This window comes from Micromys minutus (genome assembly GCF_963924665.1).
Source record: "Micromys minutus genome assembly, chromosome: 15".
Classification (NCBI taxonomy): Eukaryota; Metazoa; Chordata; class Mammalia; order Rodentia; family Muridae; genus Micromys; species Micromys minutus.
In genome coordinates this window covers 37,591,159-37,613,708 of record NC_137984.1, presented here as the reverse complement: position 1 = coordinate 37,613,708, position 22,550 = coordinate 37,591,159, and the positions used below count along the sequence as shown (strand labels likewise).

Genomic DNA, 22,550 nt, shown 5'->3' with positions numbered 1-22,550 from the left:
GATATTTTGTAAGGGCATAATAGTTCATAAGTTCTTGGTTAGCATGGTCCAGAGCCATAGGTTAACATAGGTCCACATGTACCCCACAAAGACATTTGTAGTTCATTATCATTATGATTATTCATCATTCCATTCATTTACATCTCAGATAATATTCCACTTCCTGGTTATCCCTCCACAAGCCCCACAACCTCCCTCTCCCCCTTCCCCTTTGCCTCTATCAGGGTGCTCCCCCCACCCTCAGCTGTCCCACCCCTCCAGTCAGGCATGACAATAGGCATGTACATAATGGGATGAAATAAACCCACATGCTCATGGAGAAGAGCATTTTTTCTCCTGTGACAGTGACAGCCAATAGAAGATGTTTACATAGTTCATCAGACAAAGCTCCTTTGTACACATCTAAGAGTGTGTGAGCATATAGGGGACTCCTGCCATCTCCAGAATCAGGGTAAGAGAAGGACTGTTGTATTGAGATCTCAAAGAATGATGATATTTAAGATCATTCTAGGCTGAGAAGACAGGAGTGACATGTCCTACTGTGGGTTAGAAACACAGGATGTGGCACAGAACAGGGACAGAGTGACCAGGAAGAGGGTGCAGATAAGTTACAAGTTATACCATATCACAGAAGCCCTGTCATTCAGGAAAGGACTCAAGTAGAGCCTTCGGATGCTCATTGTCTACAGCAGTATTGTTTAATGATGAGAAGTAAAATCTTACTGATCGAGGATGCCTTGTGCTGCTAGTGCCTGGCTGGGCTCCAGGGGTCGTCCATTGACAGCAAACTCCATTATACAGCCCACAAAATCGTGGCTCTCCACATGCCCCCTCCTCTGAAGGATTGGCTCTAGTGATCTGATCCCTCCAACTGTGACTCGGTTTGGCTGAACATCAAGAGTCCTATGTGAACATAAAAGGGTAAAGATCTCAAAACCCACACAGCACATTTCACTCAATTACTTAGCTTTCCAGGAATATGCATCACACGGATCAACACCCGTCCTCAAAGCCGGTGCTCCCAGGATTGCTTGGTCTTCATATTAAAAACAAAACAAAACAAAATAAACCCAATGAAACTTTATTTTCAACTATCCAAGTTGGGTGCACATGGCCATGTTGTCAGGAAGGAAAAGAAAAGAAAATAGAAAGAAAAGAAAAAGAAAAGAAAAGGAGCATTGTAGAGAAGACCAAATACACAGAAGTAAAGACTGATCTCTACGGTTCCCCAAGACCACAGTGAACCCTGAAGCATGTTAATAAAACTGGGTGAGAGGTCACCATGCATCTCCACTTCTGACAAAATCCCTCATGCCTTTGATTGGCCAATGCTGCAATTCAGCTTTAAGTGCTATGGGGAAACATGCATTAGTTACTATGCAATGGTGAAGACACTGTGTCTGATTGGGTGATGATCATGTCCTACAGGCTTGCAGAATAATAAAGCACTTCATGAAGGAAAGTCTAAACAGCTCTGGCTGCAGTAGACACTGCCTAAATTCCTTACCCTTGATTCTGTTGCTTTGCAACCTTTAAATTCAACATTAAAATAATATTCCACGGACATTTATTACTTTATAGAATGAACATCTCCTTGAGGGAGTGCAGGAATGTTAAGTCTGAAAAATTCTTATTTTGAAGTTTTTATAAATCTTAGTAATTTCAGGGATGATGAGAACAGAGCTATCATTTCACTTACCAGTCGTCTGAAACAGCCACATTACTGACAGTGCAGTAGCCTGGCTCTTGATTCTCTGAGCAGGAGTCCACAGTTAAAGAGGCTGCCTGTAAGTAAGAGAGGGGAACGGTCACAGTGGGCCTTCCGATGGCATCAGCTTTCCTAGTAGACACTGCCAGCACTGCTCTCACATGGGAATAAGTAAACTTATTATTATTTTGCTGATTTAATGTGTACTTAGCACACCACATGACTTGGTTCATATCTTAAGATATAAGCACAAATCTCTTTGGTATTTCTAATTCATCAGTATATGGGATGAGGCTATTTGAGAAATAGTCCTCTCTTTCTGCCTTATTTATATAAGAAATCATTAAGATGCTTTATTCTTTCTGGAAAAATCTCAATTCCATGAGATTACAATTTTAATAAAAATATTCGCTCTATAATCCAGTTTCTGAATAATCTTTTAAAAATTTTTTCAAAAGATTTACTCTATCTGCACTGTTTGCAAAGAATGTAAATGAGTGAGATATATACTATAATATGTGGAGATTTACATTTTAAATATTTTTAAATGACTATAATCATTTCCATGCAGTTTATTTTGATCCTGGTTTCCCCTTCCCCATCTCTCTGTAAAAACCTACAAACATCAAGAAAATGCCTTGAATGATGTTAAGAATTATTACTTCAGATAGCCTTGGAAACTACTGTGTCACTGATTGTATTGCTCCATGCTCAGAACATCTCATTGGTGTTTCGGTCATAGCCAACAGCCACTGTTGTGCAAGGTGGGGGACCACAGGCCTCCACATGGGGCTTCCTATGTAGTCAGCGTATGGACAGACCACTTGATCAGTAAAAAGTCATCAATGGTGTAGAGAGGCCTAAAGAAGCTGATTGAAGAAGCCAAGGTCTTCTCTATGGGCAATGACCAGGAAGACTACTTGTTGGGAAAGATAACATTGCATTTCCACATTACTCTGTTCGTCATGGTGACACTGATGACCACTCCCTGATCATCAGTAAAAGTCACCGTATGCCAAAGCCTTCATATTTCAGCCAATGGCATTTCAAGTGAGGCTCAATGTGCTGCATTGTACTAAAGAGCCCAAGTTAGAGGGGGTCCAACACCATTGGCACGTGAGAACTTGGACTTAGTGCTTCTCCTGGTACAGTGGAAAGATTCTTATGTGTACTCTAATACCATGGCACATCCATCTAAAGGAAGCACAACCACAGCACTGCCCAGGTGTGACTGTGGATCATGGAGTTGATTTTTAAAAGACAGCGGGAACAACACAGGAGCTTAGGCAACTACATCAGCACACCTCCATTGCTTGAAAGCAGGGCAGACGTTATGTTCCCTGTCTTAAATATAAGGCTACATTCATGATCGGTGCAAACAACTTCATTTTCTCAACTCTGCCTGTGTGTTTCAGGGGCTGTCCAGAGTCCTGGATGTTTAAATGGAAGATTTGAAAAGTTTTTGTAGCCCGCTCATTTCTCAGAAGCTATTAAGAGAGTCCACTTATCACTATTACCACTATTGCCCACTGAGTATTAAAATGCTAATATTAAAACGTACCAGTCCTTCACTTTTAATATATCTGACGGTTATTAAAATCTCCAAAAAAAATCCACTTGTGAGCTACATAAATATTTTTCTTACTTGCCTCTCAAGTAAACTATAATAAATATTAGCATTTTTTTCTTCGGAAAAACAATCCATCATTTCAATCCAGTGCAAGATATGTCCCACTTTATTATACTCCTTGGGGAGTTTTTCTCAAAAACTAAGAGACACTAACCTCAAACTCGACATTGCGTTTCAGAGAAGCACTTTGAGTGCAGTTGTGAACACACGGCTGCAGAGCAACTGTGCAAAATACTGGTGTTAAAGACCCCCGAATCCTTTTACAAAATATACGGTACTGATGCACCAACCAGTGAATACACAGACAGCTCTGGCTGGCATCTGTAGTGGGCAATCTCAACCTATAATATATTATTTTCTGCTTTTGGAAAACTCTTGATGATTAAAAAAAATCAGAGAAGATATAAAGGCCCTAGTCACTCACACAATTTAACCCTTGGAATTCTTTAAATACTTATAAACTCAGCTCATAACACTACTTTTTGTAACCAATATATCCTTCTTCTCCCGTCAATATGAGTGTAAATTGAGACATCTATGGTCTGGCTTTCTGATGATAAAAGCCTAGAGGCTAATAACTTTGTCAATTCCCAAGAGCTTTTTTTAGAAATGTATAATGTAAGAGATTCAAAATCAAATAGGAGCTTTTCTTCTGCATATTTTTGAAGTAAAGACACATCTTTCCACTGTGGCCAAGTTAATAATGGCAGAAATATGTAGAAATATTTTCTTCACACTTAGCATTATTCAAAACTTGACCATGGTCCAGCTCTGGCTGCAGCCATGGACGGGGAGCTCAAGAGATGACTGTTGCTGGGTCTTACAAAGAGGTAGAGGGCTGAGGAAGACTCATTCAGTGACAAATATTAAATACTGTCTTCCTAAGCTTTTGTAAGTTTTAACCCCCTTTGTTCTTACATTCAACATCTATAATGAATTACATGCTCATTGGTTAGGTTACTGATCTTCAAGACAGAAAATTGATCTGTTCATATGTAGTGCTAGGTATCCTTTAACCTCTGAGCAGTGTGGGCTGCTAATACATTGACTGTTGATTTTTCCATCCTTCATTTTTCCTGAAACTTCAGCATAATTAACATGAGCTAAAAAGAAAAAAACAAACAAACAAAAAAAAGCTCTGAAGTCATACAACAAACTAGTGTATTATCCTGTAATGTGGACCCATATGCATGGCTGGCTGACTGGCTGCAGTATAGAGAAGGGATGCTGAGGAAGGAGGGATGCCTCACCATGCCTGCTCGCCGTGCAATCACTGTGTGGAACTGTCCATCTGACACCTTCTTCATGGTGGTCAGTTTGTAGGTCCCACTGCCCAGATTATATGAGAATCTGAGTCTTTCTTCAGCAATTTCCAGAGCCAGGAACTCGGCCCGCTCTCCTGTCTGGTTGTCATAGTTATAAAGCAATAAAGCATGACTTTTGATGGTCGCAAACTTGACATAAATATAGTTGTTGTTGGGGTCCAGACTGGGAAACTCCATGTATGACAGTTCCTCAAATCCATAACTGTTCAGCTCACAGTGCTTGCCAAAGACACCTGCAGGAAAGAGAAAGGACATTGGAGCACAGCAATGTTTCCTTAAGTTATTCCTAACAAATATTTTAGGTGTAATAATGAATCATGCAGTTAAAAAAAAGTCATTATCACCATCCCTTCCTCAAGTGCTATCCAAAGCTGCCATTCTTAGAACTAGAAAAAGCTCTGTGGTCATGATTGGCAAGCTGACCCTGCTCACAGCATCACAAAAGGAAGACAGAAAAGTATGAGAAAGATGAGATGCTGATGTTGTTTGGTGAGTTGGAAATTTACCTCCACATGCCTCAGTTTAAATAATTAAAGACAATGGAAATGAATATGTCTGAAGAGAGTTCTTTCCCAAAATACTTTGAAACTTAGCTTATTGATATTTGTAAAATTTGCTATGCTATGATGCTCAACTTTAATACTTTTCTTACTATTTTATGTTATTGACACAACATTTTACTGTGTAACCCAGGCTGTAGAGGAACACACAGAGATCCTCTCCTGTTTTTGCTTCCTGATTGCTAGAATCAAGAGCACATTCCACTCCAAAGACCAAGATGCATAATTAAAATTCTTTCAAACCATGTTAGTTCAATTGAGGAAAGTAGACTTGGTTGTTTTGACTTAAAAATCAAGTCCCCAACTCAATGTTCTTTTCCAAGGTCACAAAATGAGAGAAAGAAATACTGTGCCTCCCACTGACATTGCTCCTTAAGTTATACAAAAGGGACCTCTGCCTGCCTCTGTGTCTGTGTGACACCTCTTTACCTCATACTCATCAAGGTACCAGGAGAGAGCATTGGGTGCTAAAAGGCACTGGGTGCTCTGGAACAGAACTGACTGACAGCCCTGTGCTGGGAAGCAAACCTTGGTCCTCTGGAAGCACAGACATTGCTCTTAAGCACCAAGCCATTTCTCCACCCTGCTCTGAGGTTTTATCTGTCTCATTTTCAACTTGCCTTGGGATGAGTCAAAGGAAGTTTATTTAGAGTGACTTAGTTTTCGTCTTTCCATATGTTTTTACTGTCTTTTTCCAACTTGAAAATGAGTTTTATTGAGAAGACTACACTAGGCAAAACGCTTTTTCCACGGACACTGGCAAATGTGGCTGATGCATGGAAAGCGACCCATGGTGACAGGTCCTGTTTATTTTCACCTTTAAAAGGTTTCATTCTTTAGTTTAGATTTAGAATCTATTATAAATGTATTGAAGTTACAGTCCAGAAGCTACTGGGCTTAAAGGAGTGACTGTCACAATTTCACAGAGTATTTCAAGCTTAACCCAGATCATGGAATGATGGGAAATAAAAAAAAACTCTGAAACCAAAGACACTGATCTTGCTTAACTGTTTTGACTGTGTCTGTATCATATTTTATATCCAATCCTTAAGATAAAATAACCTAGAAGTGCTTGCAGTGTCTACACAGGTCATCTAGTCATTTGCTGTCCAGGCAGAAATAACAGTTGGCTAAAATGACTAGGAGTGGCTTCAATCTTAAACCAAACTAAAGCTAAAAATGGAGAGGAATGACACATAGGTGATATATTGTATAGGTAGCTTTTTGATATGCCATTAACTTACATCTATATTACTTATATTCTTTAAATTTGTATAAGCACATTATTTATACAAATAAACAATAATGCTTGTGTATTAGTTAGAAATTGCATTGTACATTATTTCAACAAGTAAGGAGTAACTGAAACTGTAAAACAAGCAAAGGCAAATCATACATACTGTGTGTTACTCTAGGATTTTTCTTGTTAGAGTATAACTACTGTAGAAAAGGATAGACAAGATTTAAATGTAGGTGCATAGATATTAGGCAATGAGGTTCACATTAGCATTCAAATGCACACTGTATTTTCAAATATAAAATGTGTATATAAAATGTTCTTGAAGTTTTTTTTTTACTATTTCTGTTAAAGTATAGAAATAAAATTTATTAACACCTTAAAATTTCTCTTCCAAATGTCTGAGAACAAACACACACAGAGGGAGCACTTATATATAACCTATGCAATACAAAATAACAAAAGTACAAGAACTAAAATCTCAAAGGCTAGATCATCTTATAAAATCTCAGTCAAGCTGTTTTTCCTAAAACACAAACTGTCATCTATCTGTGTATCTATGTATGTATGTATGTATGTATGCATGTGTCTATCTATCTCTCTATCTCTCTATCTGTCTGTCTGTCTGTCTGTCTGTCTGTCTGTCTATCCGTCCCTCATCTATTTATTGATCTATGAGCTATTTACCTATTATCTGCCATCTACTTATCTATTATGTACTTACCTAACTATTATCTATCTACCTAAATGTCTATGAGTCTAAAACTATATTGAAATCTAAGGAATTAATTTTGGCAAGTTAAACTATAAACGGAACAGTTTTCCAGCTTCAGAACCCTAGGGAAGCTAGTGTTTGGTGTGCATGTCTCACCGCCCTGTGTGTCACCACCGCAGGCCTTTGTCTGAGGCATTTCCATATGCCACTTCTTTCTCTGTGTGTTACCCACATCCAATTTAAGAAGGCAAATTACTTTTCCTTCTAATTCATTCTGCTCAGCTTGGAATGATGTATTGGAATTCCAAGGCCTTTTATTTTGTTTTTCTTTCTAAATGCTTCTATGGTCAGCTGACAGTGTCTACATTTCAACAGTGCTTTTGGGTTTTGCCTTTGGAAGGAATTAGGTGGGATCTGGCCTGCCAGCCTGGTGTCTATAATTTAGAGTTTGCTATTTCTCTCCCCCAGGGATGTCTGCAGGGTTAGGGAAGGTCCATTTGGATCCCAAGGTAAACCCCCTGTTCTCTCCCCAAAACAGTGTGTTTTATATCAGCACCATATGGAAAATTATATAACTGCTTGGCATTAATTGTTCTAAGTATGCATATTTGCTATTGAAATGGCGAGGAACGCTAACATCATAAACACTCTGTCAGTCACTTGAAAATTATTTTCCACTTTCTATTCCAATTTACTCTTCTTTCATTCCAAAACACAAGTTAAGTCATGAAGCCTGACTGTGAGATTCCAATAAAATGGCCTTGCAGGAAATCTGAGGAAATGTCTGTTTTTATACTGACCGGCTTTTCACTTCATGAGCATTTTGATGTGACCCTTGAAAAAATGTGATATTGGCATGACAGCAGTAGGTTCCACCTGCTCTCTGGTCAAATCATCATGGACAATCTATGCCAACCTTTTCCTGATTTTGAACAAATACCTAATTTCTGAGTCTCAGGAATATCAGTAAAATTGATTTTTTTGTAATTGTGTTTAATGTTTTATTATAATTATTATAGTTCCATGTGTGTGCATGTGTGTGTGGGAGGGCGTAATGTGTGAAACACATGTATATAGAGGTCAGAGAACAACCCTGGTGAGTCCACTGTTTTTTCTTTCCACTACAGTGCCAGAGATTGAAGCAATGAACTATCTAAATGGCCCCATACTTACATTTTCACATCCCATCCCTAACATTCTTTTAGTGTGCTAAGTTGGAAAAAGAAAACCAAATTCAAATGCTGAGTTTTCTTCTTTGACTGGCATTATAGACAGTTCACTGGTAACGAGTAACTCAGTTCTGCTGGACACCCAGTAGGCCTGTAGATCTCAGGCTCATGAAAACAAAGAAGAAAAGACAAGCAAAATAGCCTCATTCTCACTACAGAAAGACACACCCTTGCAAATGGAATCCAGTTTCTGATGCAAGGCTAAAAAGCCTTAAATCATTGCATTAATCACAGTTTGCTGACCTATTTCTGGGTGACTTTGGGGGGGTCAACGGGAAGAAATCAGCAAACGGCATATGAGGTTCTAATAACATCCATTCCCAAGAGAACACAGTGGCGGTGTTTTCATTAGCTACCATGAGTTATCTACAAAGTCCTAATATACATTTAGGTCCCAAAATCATCTAGTATAAAAATAGTTAGATTAATGTAAAAGAGAAACAAACCAAAATACATTCACTGTTCTTAGAAATTTGAGGAAGAATTAAAAGTTCTTAAATGGTATTTTAATTACTAAGCTCTACGCTAAAAGAAGGTGCCCATTAAGGTTATTATGTTGAGGTATTTTTCCTAACAATAATTAAAGCGATGTACTCAGTAGCATTTCCACAATTAACCTTTAAAACAGTCAGAATTAAATATTTTATTTTACTTAATCCCCTTGTGCAATATGATTAATATTCTCTCATGCATTCAACTTTGGATTCTCCTGCCTCCTGTGTTGCATGCTGGGATTTTAACAGTGTACCAATATGAGGTTCCAACAATTCAACCCAAGGCTCCATGTATACTCTGCCAACACTCTTGACAACCGAGCTACATACCACAGCCAGTCTCCAGATGATACAGCAATGGATACATTCTACTCACCAAAAGGGCAGTGGCAGTAATATGACTCCACACCACTCTGACAGGAACCACCATTGAAGCAGGGATTGCATTCACAATAATTGACTGAAGACTCACACATTTTTCCTAAAATGTACCAAAGTCATTAAGAAATCTTAAAAGTAAATATACCAATACAGGGTAACTAATTTAAAAAATGAGAAAAAGAAGTAAATATACCAACTACACCCACTGTAGCCATATAAAAGAAATATGTCCTTCAGAACCAAGTCATAGAGCAGAGACACAGAAGCCCACCTACTCAACAACAAGACACTGGGATCATTTCTCAGACAAGTTCTATCCCTTTTCCAGATGTGCTGTCTTAAAGGCATATATGATTTTCATCATTTACTTAACCAGCTTGGAGAGAGACCCATTTTCAAGGGAGTTTTGTGGTGAGAACTTTGGATTATTTCCAAGATGTTGTTTTTTGTTGACATGCTGGGAATGGAGTTCAAACTTATATAACATTCTTCCCATTATAAAAATTCCATTGACTCAAATGTTTGAAAGGGAGAACTAGTATGATTGGACCACTCCTTTACCTCTCAAACAAACAAAACAAAACAAAACACAATCACTAAACTTCAACTTACCCCATGCCTTGTAAACCAGGAAGTTAAGATGACATGTCAATCACATTTTAAATTCATTCATTTTTCATTTGTTCCCTAGCACAATCCATACATGCATTGCCTTTTTCGATCAGAATGATGTGCTGCATAGTTTCAGCATATAAATGCTGTTCATGCGTATCTTGTGAAATCGGATAAATTAATATTGTGCCAGGCAGAGAGTGGATGGAGAATAGCAGATAAGACAAAAGAAAACTTCCTGAAGGGAGAGTGTCCTTGGTCAGAAAGGTACGTGCTCCATGAGAGGACTTCTTAGAAGCTCGAGGTGAACACTGTCAACTTGGGGCATATCTGTGAAGGAATTTCCAGATCCTGTTCACTATGGTGGGAATGTTCATCCTAAAGTAGGCTGAAGCCCAAGACTAATTCAAAAAGGAAATTGCCCTGTGCATCAGAAATTACCTCTTTGCTTCCTAGTTGTGGTTGTGACATGACCTGCAGCTCCTGAACCTGCTACCATGACTCCCACAAACTGTGAGCCAAAATAAGACCTCTCCTCTTTAAGATGATATTTTGACACAGGAACAAGAAAAGTGACGAATATGAAAGTGAGTTTCCTGCCTGAGAGGAGATAGTCGAAGCCCCTGACCAGTTAGCTCCTCTGTTTTGATGTTCAGTCTATATTGGGGTGTGTGAGCATTTGATATTCTGATATCCAAAAGGCAGTGTTTAAACTATGTCTTGTTTCATTGTTGACTTTTATGTAAATCTGAAATGTTGTTCTATAAAGTTAAAGTGCTATTTTATGAAACCTAGTAGAAAACTTCTAATTCCCCAATTCTAACAAATAGGAAGAGTGTGATTTTCTTAGTTAATTTACATTTATCAAAATTAAGGTTTTAATTCGTTGTATTCAAAAAATCTGTTCTTCGTGTGTATGTGTATGAGCGAGAGAGAATGTATGTATATGCATGTATATGTTTATACATAAGTACATGTAGACCACAGGTCAACATTGGGAGTCTTCCTCAATGGCTGTCTACAATAGGTTGAGATGGAGGTCATTGGCTGAGCAAACTGCCTGGTTAATCAGCTCTGAAGATTTGCTGCCTTGCCTTCCCCAACTCTGAGATCACAGACATACCACTATGCCAAGGTTTTTAAGCATACCTTACAGATCTGAACTTGAGTCCCTAGAGGCTGACAGCCATCACTTTGCCATGTGAGACACTCCCCAACCTTCAGTTGCGTTTTCAGTACTAGAGACTGAGCTTTGAGCCTGCTGCCTGGTAGTCCAGAACTCTGCAGAGCTGTTTCTGCTTCACTAATGAGTACTTTGTGTAATTTGCTATGCATGTATTCTTTGTCCCCATAGTGAGACAAAGCTGGCCACAGATGAAGCTTACATCATAGCAACTTTTTTTGACACACATCTTAAGTTTGTGTTTAATTCGTTTTTGTCCCTGTGGCTTAATTCTGAAGCCACAGCGGTTTTGAGTCTGACATTATAAAACTGAGTCAGACCCCCGTGGCACCGCAGACCTATTTATGAGCATCACAGAATCACACACATGATAGTCTTCCTTTATAAACAGCATCAGTTGCCTCCTGAGAAGGTAGAACCCAGAACACAATTTCAGAACAGTCCTGAATTATCAGGGGAGATCATGAAAACAAACAAGTTACAGTTTTAGAATCACCACAAATGACTTCACAGTGTGGTAGGAGAGACACAGGCTGGCCCGTGTTATGCTAAGTTTGTGCTCAACTTCACACCATCTATGCTGGCTAGGAACACATTCCTCCACCTACCAACTTGCTTTCCTACTGGATAAAGGACACCTCTTCTTAGAAGTGTGGTTTACCTTTTCCTTATTAAAATACCATCGCTATCTGATACAGATTTAAATAAGACCTACTGACTTAGCTTTTTATTGTTTTTCTACAAGAAAGTCATATACCATCCCTCCCATTTATTTTGACCGATGTTAAAGAATAGGCAATGTTCCCATATACTAAAAGGTAAGTCCTGTTTGATTTCATTACTCCCTTTGGGGTCTGAATATTTTCTTTGGAATAAAGCTAAAAGTGACATATTTATATAAGTCTTATAGTCTGTGGGGGTGAGATGTATATCATGGCAACATATTAGCTGATACCAGGCTCTAAACTGCCAACCACACTTCCTAAAGACAAGAGGCAGGGAAGCAAGAACGGAAAACTTAGGCTGGATGAACAAGAACATTGGCTCCCATGAATAGCAGGAGTTTTAAACCCACATGATTAATCTTTAAAATTTCTACTCCAAAGGCTGGGAAAATCATTCAATGGTTAAGAAAAGCTTCTGCTCTTTTAAAGGACTAGTGTTGGGTTCCCAGTGCCCACTTCAGGTGGCTCATAACCATCTGTGAAGCTAGTGCCCTCTTCTGACCTATGCAGGCATTGCTCCCAGCTGTACATATCACCACACAGACATACACACAGGTGCCTCAGTAAGACTGGGTCACTAAAAAATCAACTCTAACATGAGTGGCCTCCTACTGAAAATATCATCTTCAAAATTTTCCCATTTAAGTAATGCAATAAATTCATATGTACTTTTTGTGTACTTTTACAACTAACGTTCTTGTCATTCACATGAGACTTTCAAGTAAATGTCTAAGTTTAATATAAATATTCACCAAAGGCAATTTCAGTTATCTGAATGAAGAGTGGAAAAACTTCAGTTGTGGCTACTAAAGTTGCTAGAAAATAAGAAACATTCTAAGAATGCTTACCTTCACAACAAACATATTTTCATTTAAAAAAACTGATTTTTTTTTTGTTAAGAATTTTAATTTAAAACAATTTAAAGTGAATTTCACTTACTTTTTTAGAAATGTTTAGAAGATAATAATCAAAATTATATAAAAAAACTTAATGATGGCATTAAATAAAAGATTAGTTTCAAAAACAACGTTCTTATTTCCTGTCAGAGTATATGAGTTATTCAATATTTAAAAACATTTTTTGAGTTCTTCTTTAATGGATACAAATTATCTGAAATCCATTATATTTAAAACCCATTATAGAGTTGATACTTATATTCAAAGACAACATTTGAAAACATAAGTATTTAATTTAAATTTCAGAATCTAAAAGAGCTATCATATATGTACTTCTCTGGTGTGAAATGTTGAGACTCTAAGACTCGGATAGCAACCAGCAGTCAACCCTGAACCCGAACCGTTCTTTGTAGATCTTTCTGTAAATGTCAGTTAACTTCTGTTCATGGCATACGGTCAGGCAGTGATGGCTGCAGTTCCAGGAGCCACAGCATCTCCTGGTATTACACCATGTGTGCTGCAGCGGTGTGAAACATTCATGGATCACTAACTAAAGTCAGTCAGCAATACCCATAAAAGTCTCGAGGTTTGCAAGCTCTCTGGTCAGATGTACAGAGCAGATCTCTGTGTCATTGATTCAAAGCACCTTCTCTGTGCAGATATGGTTACTGTCGTAGCAGGTGTTTGAAGAATAAACTGTTCTCACTCTTTTGACATCTGGCCATAAATTTGCTGATAATCACTATTTATCATTGACAGATGGAGAGTTGCTTTGGGTTGTGTAGATTCTGATCATATGAAAAATGGAAACTAGTGAAGGTGATAATGAATATATAATCATTAGATAGGGTGTCCATGCGACTCCCAAGAGTAGATTTCAAGTGTACAGGAAGTGCCCTGCCTAAAATGCATGGTGTGCAGCAGAAATCAGGAGGTGGCTTGAACAGAGACTGAATATAGAAGGGTGTGTTGAACTCAGAATAAAGATGGTGGGTATGTTGAACACAGGCTGAAGATTGAAATTGTACTGGCTGATCTTGTGTGTCAACTTGACACAAGCTGGAATTATCACAGAGAAAGGAGCCTCCCCTAAGAAAATGCCTCCATGAGATCCAGTTGTAAGGCATTCTCTCAATGAGTGATCAGTGGGGAGGGCCTAGCCCATTGTAGGTGGTATCATCCCTAGACTGGTAGTCTTGGGTTCTATAAGAAAGCAGGCTGAGCAAGCCAGGGGGAGCAAGCCAAACTAACATTTCTCCAAGGCCTCTCCATCAATTCCTGCCTCCTGACCTGCTTGAGTTCTAGTCTTGACTTTCTTTGGTGATGAACAGCAATGTGGAAGTGTAAGCTGAATAAACCCTTTCCTCCCCAACTTGCTTCTTGGTCATGATGTTTGTGCGGAAATGAAAACCCTCATTAAGATACAAGTGTTTGCTGAATACAGACCTGCCTTGTTGAAAATATCTTCAGTACATTTATTAGGGAAAACATTTAAAATATTTATTTGTTAAATTCTGCATAGTTTTTGATAATTAGAGTATTACTAAGCTAGCTATTAGCTGGTAAGCAGATCCATGCCGTGTAGATAAGGATTTTCTTATATCTTCAGTTGATGAGACATTCTGTTTTCTCAAGCACATCACCTATGATCAGCCACCACAAATTCTGTTGCCTCTCTTGTGTTTATACACAGAGCAGAAGAGGTATATAGAAAGGTACATGCTTCCAATCAATTTCCTATGCAAGTCATTTCATTAATATGTTCATTGTTAATATTTGTATATGTGTTATTCATCCTGAGTATGAATATTTTGATTTTTTCATATTTTATGTGTATGAGTGCTTTTCCTACATGTGATTTCTGTACACTAAGTGCATGCAGTGCTTTAGAGGACAGAAGAGGGCACCAGACCGACTGGAGCTAGAGTTGCAGATGGCTGTGAGCTGGCACATGAATGCCTGGAACCAACTCCTGTCCGCTGTGAAAGCCGAATGTGCTCTTAGCTTCTGAGTCGTCTCTCCAACCCCTTAGAATCTTTTACAGTTAACTTAGCACCAAGCAGTTATTTTTGTACACTATGTGAATGTTGCCATTCTTTTCCCCAGGGAAAGGTACCACCAAGAAATTTAACGTATCAAAATGTTTTTCTCAATACATTTTTCTTTAAAAACTTATGCCAACAACTACTCACAGATTTCTTTTCTTCTGCATCATATGTCTCTTTTACCTCATAGTTATCAGAGCACTCACACAGCTTGGAATTCTTTTTTCAAAGTCTCTTACTTTTTCCCTTCTGTGAAAGCATGTGTTTGGCAAGCTCCTTAGGAAAAATTACTGTGTATGGCATATATATATATATATTTTTTCTGCCTGAAAATAATATACTATAAATTGTCACAAAAGTAATGAATAGACAAATTTTTATTTCCCTAAAATAACAAGACATGCTTCGAAGCAGAAGGAAATATCACATGGTAACAAATCCAAGGCGTTCTTCGCAAGGCCACACCTGACATGTATCCAGATATGTGACAGTACATGGAAAAGTTAAAGAAGCCGTGCACTGACTGTATTTAAAGCCCGTACACTCACAGTATCATAAGCATTCTAAACTTAGGAACAAGTCCTATCTGCTGGTTGAGCCTCAGGACACCCTTCACTCCTATAAGGGACTCAAGGACGTGATACAAACTGCAAACCCACAGGTATGAAGACAAGAGGACAGGTGGCTGCTGATTACCTCTGTACCTTCTAACCTGTGGTCCATTGTACTTGCAAATGGGTAAGAAAATAAATACCGGGTTATTAAAGAAATGTGATTATCAGGCTGATGTTTTGTGGCAGGACTCCCCAGAGCTCTGAGGCATGAATAACACAAAAATTTAATTTTGACTTACTGGTTTATAGGGGAAATCAACGTGATCATATCTATCAGATTCAATAAAAGCTAGAAAATTATTTCTGGTATTTGCTAGTGTGATAAACTCATTAGTCTTTTCTAGTATTCTAAAGCTACTCAGAAATCCACTTTCTAATAAGAAATCTAAATTGTAGAAACAATAAAACTATTAGTTTCAACTATAAATGTTAGGATTTAAAGCCACCTAGGAGACACACCCATGGCTGGATATGGGAGCATGTCTCCAGAGTTTAACTGAAATCCATGAGTATAGGTGCCTCAACCCGAGGCCTGGAGTCCTGTGCTGAATAAGGACACCAATGGGAATAGCAGTGTTCACTTTTCTCTGCTTCCTAACTGAGGCTTCAGTGTCCCCAGCCACCTTCCATTTCTTCCCCCAGCTTGTTTACTGGTGACAATTTTATTGGCATCCTGAGCTGCCAGGAAAACATAAGTTAAAAGCAGCAATGTGCTTTCTTCTCATCGAAATCGGGATGGTCACCATGAAGCAAACAGACGATGAAAAGCATGATGAGGATAAAGAGAAGGGTAACTTCTGTGCACTGGATGGGGGAAAGACCTCATCCAGGTCACTGGCAAATGACCGAGTCATAGGGGTTCATATCCAACTGCAGAGATATATGTGCATTTGTGGTGCATCACAAAAGTCAGTGACTAGTGGGACCAACCTAGATGTGCATCAACAGATGAGCACATAAAGAGACTGGAATTGCACCTGGATGTGAGCAACCATGTGTGCTGAGAGCTGGAACTAGTTCCTCTGCAAAGGCAGCTAGTGGGCTTTACCACTGAGACATCTCCCCACCCCTGGATCCTAAATTTCACATAGATCCTTAAAATTATATATACATACATATATATGCATGTGTATGTATTTATACACACAAATAACAGAAAAGCAGATATGCATTTCTGTCTGTATAACAGCAGAGGAGGGGAGGAAAAGAAGAGGACAATGAGTGACTAATATACACAATACGTGTATGAAAATATTTTTAGCAACCATCTCTGTGCAATGAGCATGAACCAATAAAAGAAAATGATGAGATCTACAAGTGGAAATTCAGTGGGAAAAAAAGCTTTACGATATGCATGAACATGTGATAAAAATAAAAGAACCAATGTATGTTTTGGTTTATTGCCATATGTTCTTCTGTGTGTGTTTTAATTCACATAACACAATGCCTTTGAGTAATCCATGAATACCTACAACTATTAGGTGCTACTCATCCAGTCCTATATAAGATCCACAAAGACAAAAAACATAAGAGAAGAGAAATATAAAATAAAAAGAAGTCATATGCAGCTGAAAGCACTGCTACACATTCTTCCTCAGAGGTGTGTACCTATGTCACATCTGATTTGTTATGTGACCCATTAGCTCTGACTTAGAAGTAGACACTGATACAGAGAGATGCCTCAGTGGTCAAGCGTGGTTGTTGCTTTTGTAGAGGATCCAGGTGTTGCTTCCAGCACCCACATGGTGGCCCACAACCACCTATAATTCCAGACCCAGTGTATCTGACACTCTTTTCTGATTCTATGGATACCAGCCACACCCACGGTGCACAAGCATACATGCCGGCATTCACATATACAAAATAAAATAAAAATCCAAAAGTTAAGACAGAAATAATTAATAACCTTTATATGTAATGCCCAAGGAACAACAGGGAAGGCAGGGTGGGAAGACTGTAAGATTCTAAGGACCAAGAGGCTTGGTGTGAAAGTGTCCTCTAAACATGACAGAGATGCTGTACTCATGAAATTTCAACATTGTTGCCAAAATGAGACCCATAAAACCACCACACCAGCTGCCATGACAATTAGATGCATGGAAATTTCACAGGGCCCAACCCCTACACATGTGTATATATGAGCAACACTAAATGGGCTGCATAAATCATATGTCTGTGTATATGTGTGGATATATAGCAATAACAGTTATATAAGACATAATGACCTTGAGAGGGAATACGGAAAGAGTTGAAAGAGGGAGAGAGAGTGTTTCGAATGATGTAAATATAGTATTCATGCGTGAAATTCTCTCTCTAGATAGATGGAAATATATATCTATCTATATCTATATCTATATCTATATCTATATCTATATCTATATCTATATCTATATCTATATCTATATCTATCTATATCTCTATCTCTATCTCTATCTCTATATCTATATCTATATATCTATATCTATATCTATATCTATATCTATATCTATATCTATATCTATATCTATCTATATCTATATATAAAACATAGTAACAAGCACATAAAGTAACACACTGACATACCTGTGTAGCCAGTTTTGCACACGCAGTTGAATCCCCCTGGGAAATTCTGACAGATGGCCCCATGCTTGCAAGGGCTGGGCAGACATTCATTGACGTCTCTTTCACAGGCTCTCCCGGTGAAGCCCTCCGGGCAGCTGCATGAAAATCCCCCAACTAAGTTGTGGCAGGTCCCCCCATTGTGACAAGGGGCTGGAAGGCATTCATCAATATCAACCTCACACCAGCTTCCAGCATAGCCTGGCACACACTTGCACTGGAAAGGCTGCAGAGGCTCGTTGGCCACAATGATGACAGGCAGACTCTCTTGGATCTTCAGTGCCGAGCCCACAGCTAGCCTTCGAAGGCAGCTGCCTCCGTTCTGACACGGTCCATGAATGCATGGGTCATGATCCACAGATTCGACCTTGACGCCGCTCTGGCGGAGGAGGATCTCTTTGATGCTTTCGAAGAAGGTGGCTACACCGCTGGGGTTCACGTACTGATTATTATTTCGTTTCACAGCTGCCAAAAGAAACGTTCTGTTGTTCTCCTCATAGGCAGCGTACAGCTGCACTGCAGTGCCCAGGCCAGTAAGCTGAGAGTTAGCAATGCGCAGAAAGTGAAGGTAGTGATTAGTCAGGAAGTCCTTGACCGTGGGAACAACAACACGAAGCAAGATGCTGTTGTCTATCGTAGCATTGGAGAACCCTGCAAAGAAAACTCGGATATTGTTGGTGACTGTGCTGTGAACTCCATCGCTGCTGACAACGGTCAGATCGAATGTGCCGTCCGTGGATCTGGGCTGGGAACTCAGGTCACAGCTGCCCGCTGGGATACTGAAGAGGCTCGCGACTCCCGAAGTGAGGGAACAGTGGAAACTGTCTAACACATCCGGATCCTGGGGCTTCACAGAGCCCAGAGTCCCACCAGGAAACAAGTTGCCGTAATAATTAACAAATATCTCCACTGTGCGGGACTGCGAGGGGTTGTCATTTTGATCTAGAACAGTGATATGCACGGTTCCTGTGGAGGACATTTGAGGAGCCCCAGAATCTCTGGTGACCACAGACAGATAGAAGTCCGCAATCTGCTCTCGGTCAATCTCCCGGGTTGTGCTTAGAACTCCAGCTGTGTTGAGACTGAAATAATTTGTAGCTGGGCCTGTGCTCAGCAGGTAATAGTTGAAGGGGCCTTGATTTGGGGGAAGGTCGGGATCTGTGGACTGCAAAGTCATCACTAGAGTTCCTGGGCGTTTGTTTTCTAGAACTTCCCCTTCACTGACAGTCAACACTGGGCCATTGTCATTGATGTCTTCCAGGGTAACTAACAAGGTAGCACTTCCTGTGGCAGAGGGAGTCCCTGAGTCTACAGCCAAGACTGTTAGATTGTAAACAGGCAGGCTTTCCCGGTCCAGCCCTGAGGTAACTGTGATCTGCCCTGTCTGTGGGTTAATGGAAAAGGCACCATTTTCATTTCCGGACCCAATAAAGTATGAGAACCTGCTCCAGCTAGGAATGGAATCTGAGTCAAAGGCACTCACAAAGGTCACATGGGTCCCTACAGGGACCCCTTCACTGATCTGGACTCTATAGGTATTCAGAGTAAACACTGGTGGGTCGTTAGCATCAAGCACAGTGATGTTCACAGTGACTTCATCGATGTCTGCGCCCCGAATGCTGCCGAGATTCTTGGCCAACACTTTCAAAGACACCCTTTCTTCTTTCTCTCTATCAAGAAGCCCAGACACATAGATCTGCCCTGTCATCTTGTGGATCTGAAAGCCCTTCTTTCTGCTGTTACCAAAGATCAAATATTGCACTTCTCCATCAGCACCCATGTCCCTATCACTGGCAAACACTTCTCCAACAGCAGTGCCCCTAGGAGCAGCTTCGGACACTTCAAAGTAGTAGAGTTTGGAAACAAAGCGAGGCACATACTCGTTGGTCCCCTTCAACTGGATGTCAACAGTTGCAAAGCTGCATTTTTCCTCATCAGGGACATTGAAGGCTTTCACTGTGAGGTGGTAGCTCTGCTTGGTTTCAAAATCCAAGAAACCTTGAGTGGTGATAACCCCTGTGTTGGGGTCAATGACAAACAGGTCACTGTCTGATGACTGCACAGTGTACGCAATCACAGCATTGGTTCCCGAGTCAGCGTCTGTGGCGTTTAGGTGGATAACAGTGGTCCCACTTGGGGCGTTCTCCATAACAGTTGGGAAAAATTCATCCGGAATAAACACTGGGGAATTGTCATTCACGTCAATCACAACCACAGTTAGGCTGCAGTAGCCAGTCCTCGAAACCCAGCCTCCATCTGTGGCACTGACGGTCATCTCATGCTTTGAGTGCAACTCATAATCGAGAGCTTTGGCTAGGGTTACCACGCCTGTTGAGGAATTGATAGCGAAGATGCCTTCTTCATTCCCTGAGGAGATGTTGTAACTGATCAGACCGTTCATGGCTGTGTCACGATCTCTGGCAGAAACAGTTCTGACCACAGACCCGATGCTGTGGCTCTCGGGGATGGTGGCACTTAAATGGCTCTGAGAAAATTCAGGGGTGTGGTAGTTTTCTTCAGTGACTGTGATGTGAACGACTGCTTGGGAGGAAAGTGGGGGGTTCCCTTTGTCCTTTGCTGTGACTCCAATCAGGAAGTTTTGATTTAGGTCAGAAACCAGGGAAGAGGCTATTGAAATCCATCCAGTGTCATTGTCCAACTTAAACTTCCCAAGCTGGTTCCCATTAGACACAAAATACTCTACTTCAGAGTTTAATCCAAAGTCTTTGTCATCCACCGCAGTCACTTTGATTAACTTAGTACCGACTTTAGCATTTTTGGTAACTGGGGTAAAGTATTTACTTTTGAAAAACTGAGGTGGGTTGTCGTTGCTGTCCACTGTGTTGATGGTAACCGTAGTCTCACTGAGTAAGGAAGGGTTACCTCGATCGGAAGCTGTCACTATAAAACTGTACCTGTTGACATTCACATTACTAAAGCCACTGACATTTTGGTATCTTAACACCTGCTTGTTGAAAATCTCTCCAGTGGTGGCGTTGATTCTGAAATATTCTGACTGCGACTTGATAAAATAAAACACTTGTCCATTTGACCCCTCATCAGGATCTGTGGCAGATACTTGAGTGACTCTGGAGCCAAGCTCAGTAAGTTCAGGGCAATCCAAATAATATGAGGGTCTGCTAAATCTTGGAGTGTTGTCATTGATGTCAGTCACGAATATGGTGACGTCAGTACTTACCGTCCAGCCAGAATCATGTGCAGACACACGGATCCTGTATCTGTCTGTGTCTTCTCTGTTTAAAGGTCGACTGATGACAATGTCTCCTGTGTTGGGGTTGATTGTAAATGGAAGGCTTGTGTCCACTATGGAATATCTACTGACTGCATTTATGCCAATGTCTTCATCAGAAGTTGTCACACGGGTAACTGTGTACCCCAAGGGGGAGTTTTCGGGAACATAGGCACTGAATATCTGGGAAAACCTGGGTGCATTGTCGTTTTCATCTAAAATACTGATGATCACTTTTACAGAGGTGCTCTGGGAAGGGGACCCTTTGTCTGAAGATTTCACAGTGAGTTCATAATGAGATATTTTTTCTCTGTCTAGTGGCCGAATACTTCTGATTTCACCTGTAGCGTGATTGATCACGAAACTGTTCTCCCGGTTGCCATTCACAATCTCATAGGCTAGTTGTCCGTTGGGGCCACTGTCCTTGTCCATTGCTGAAACAGTAAGGATTTTTCGAGGGGATAGGTTTTCCAGGATCTCAGACACAAAAGGATCTTCTTCAAAAGCTGGAGCATTGTCATTGATATCTAACACTGTGATGTCAAGCTTCTCATAGGAAGAGAAGGGAGGGAAGCCCCCATCTCGGGCTTCGATCCAAACGATGTATTTTTGGATCTTCTCAAAGTCCAAAGGCTGGCTGATGGACACCTGTCCTGTTAGAGAATCAATTTGGAAAGTGTTGCCCAGGTTCCCACTTGCGATGTAGTAGGACAAAGTTTCTCCTCTCAAAGAGGACCCTGTGATGGTGGTGACCAGAGTGCCCACTGGTTGGTTTTCTGGAAACATGAATGTTTGTTCTTTGGCTCTGACTTTGGGGAAATCTGCCTTATTGGCAAATCTAACAGTCACTGTAGTAGAATCTGTCTTTGGAAACGAGCCGCCATCTTTTACGTGGACAGAGAAAGTCACCTCAGAAGCTCCGCTTAGTGGCCCAGCTGCCATGATTGCGCCCCTCAGGGGGTCAATGTGAAATTTTTCAGAGTTTCTACCTGAGAGTGAGTAATGGAGTTCAGAATTGGATCCGATGTCAGCGTCAGTGACCGTGACGGCAAAAACAAAGGAACCTGCAACAGAGGAGGTTCTCAGTTAAAAATCACAGGGAATCTTTTGACTGAATCCTTGATAAGTCCGAGACCATGTTGCTGCCATGTTCCGCCTTCCCAGCATCACTGGAAAGAACAGCATCAATTTTATTGTCTCTGATGTCTCCAGTTCAAATCTGATTAATGACTTTGGAAACCAACTGGCTTTTAATTTCTCACCAAGCCCCCCACACAGGCTAGATTTATTTACTTATTTATCAGAAATCCCTTGAGGGAACAATGGTGAGCAGCAACTGATTATCTCA

The 22,550-nt window shown here is 40.2% G+C and overlaps 1 protein-coding gene across 1 annotated transcript in view; it reads right to left on the bottom strand.

Annotated features, from left to right (window-relative positions):
- The window catches only part of FAT4 (FAT atypical cadherin 4), a gene marked incomplete at its 5' end in the record, with an annotated part of 119,514 nt that overhangs the window by 11,290 nt on the left and 85,674 nt on the right, over positions 1 to 22,550 (bottom strand). Inside the window, 5 exons of the mRNA XM_080929244.1 lie at positions 724 to 903; positions 1,700 to 1,785; positions 4,589 to 4,896; positions 9,275 to 9,379; positions 17,917 to 22,266. Coding sequence (XP_080785370.1) covers positions 724 to 903; positions 1,700 to 1,785; positions 4,589 to 4,896; positions 9,275 to 9,379; positions 17,917 to 22,266 — 5,029 coding nt within the window. The remainder of the gene's footprint in view (positions 1 to 723; positions 904 to 1,699; positions 1,786 to 4,588; positions 4,897 to 9,274; positions 9,380 to 17,916; positions 22,267 to 22,550) is intronic.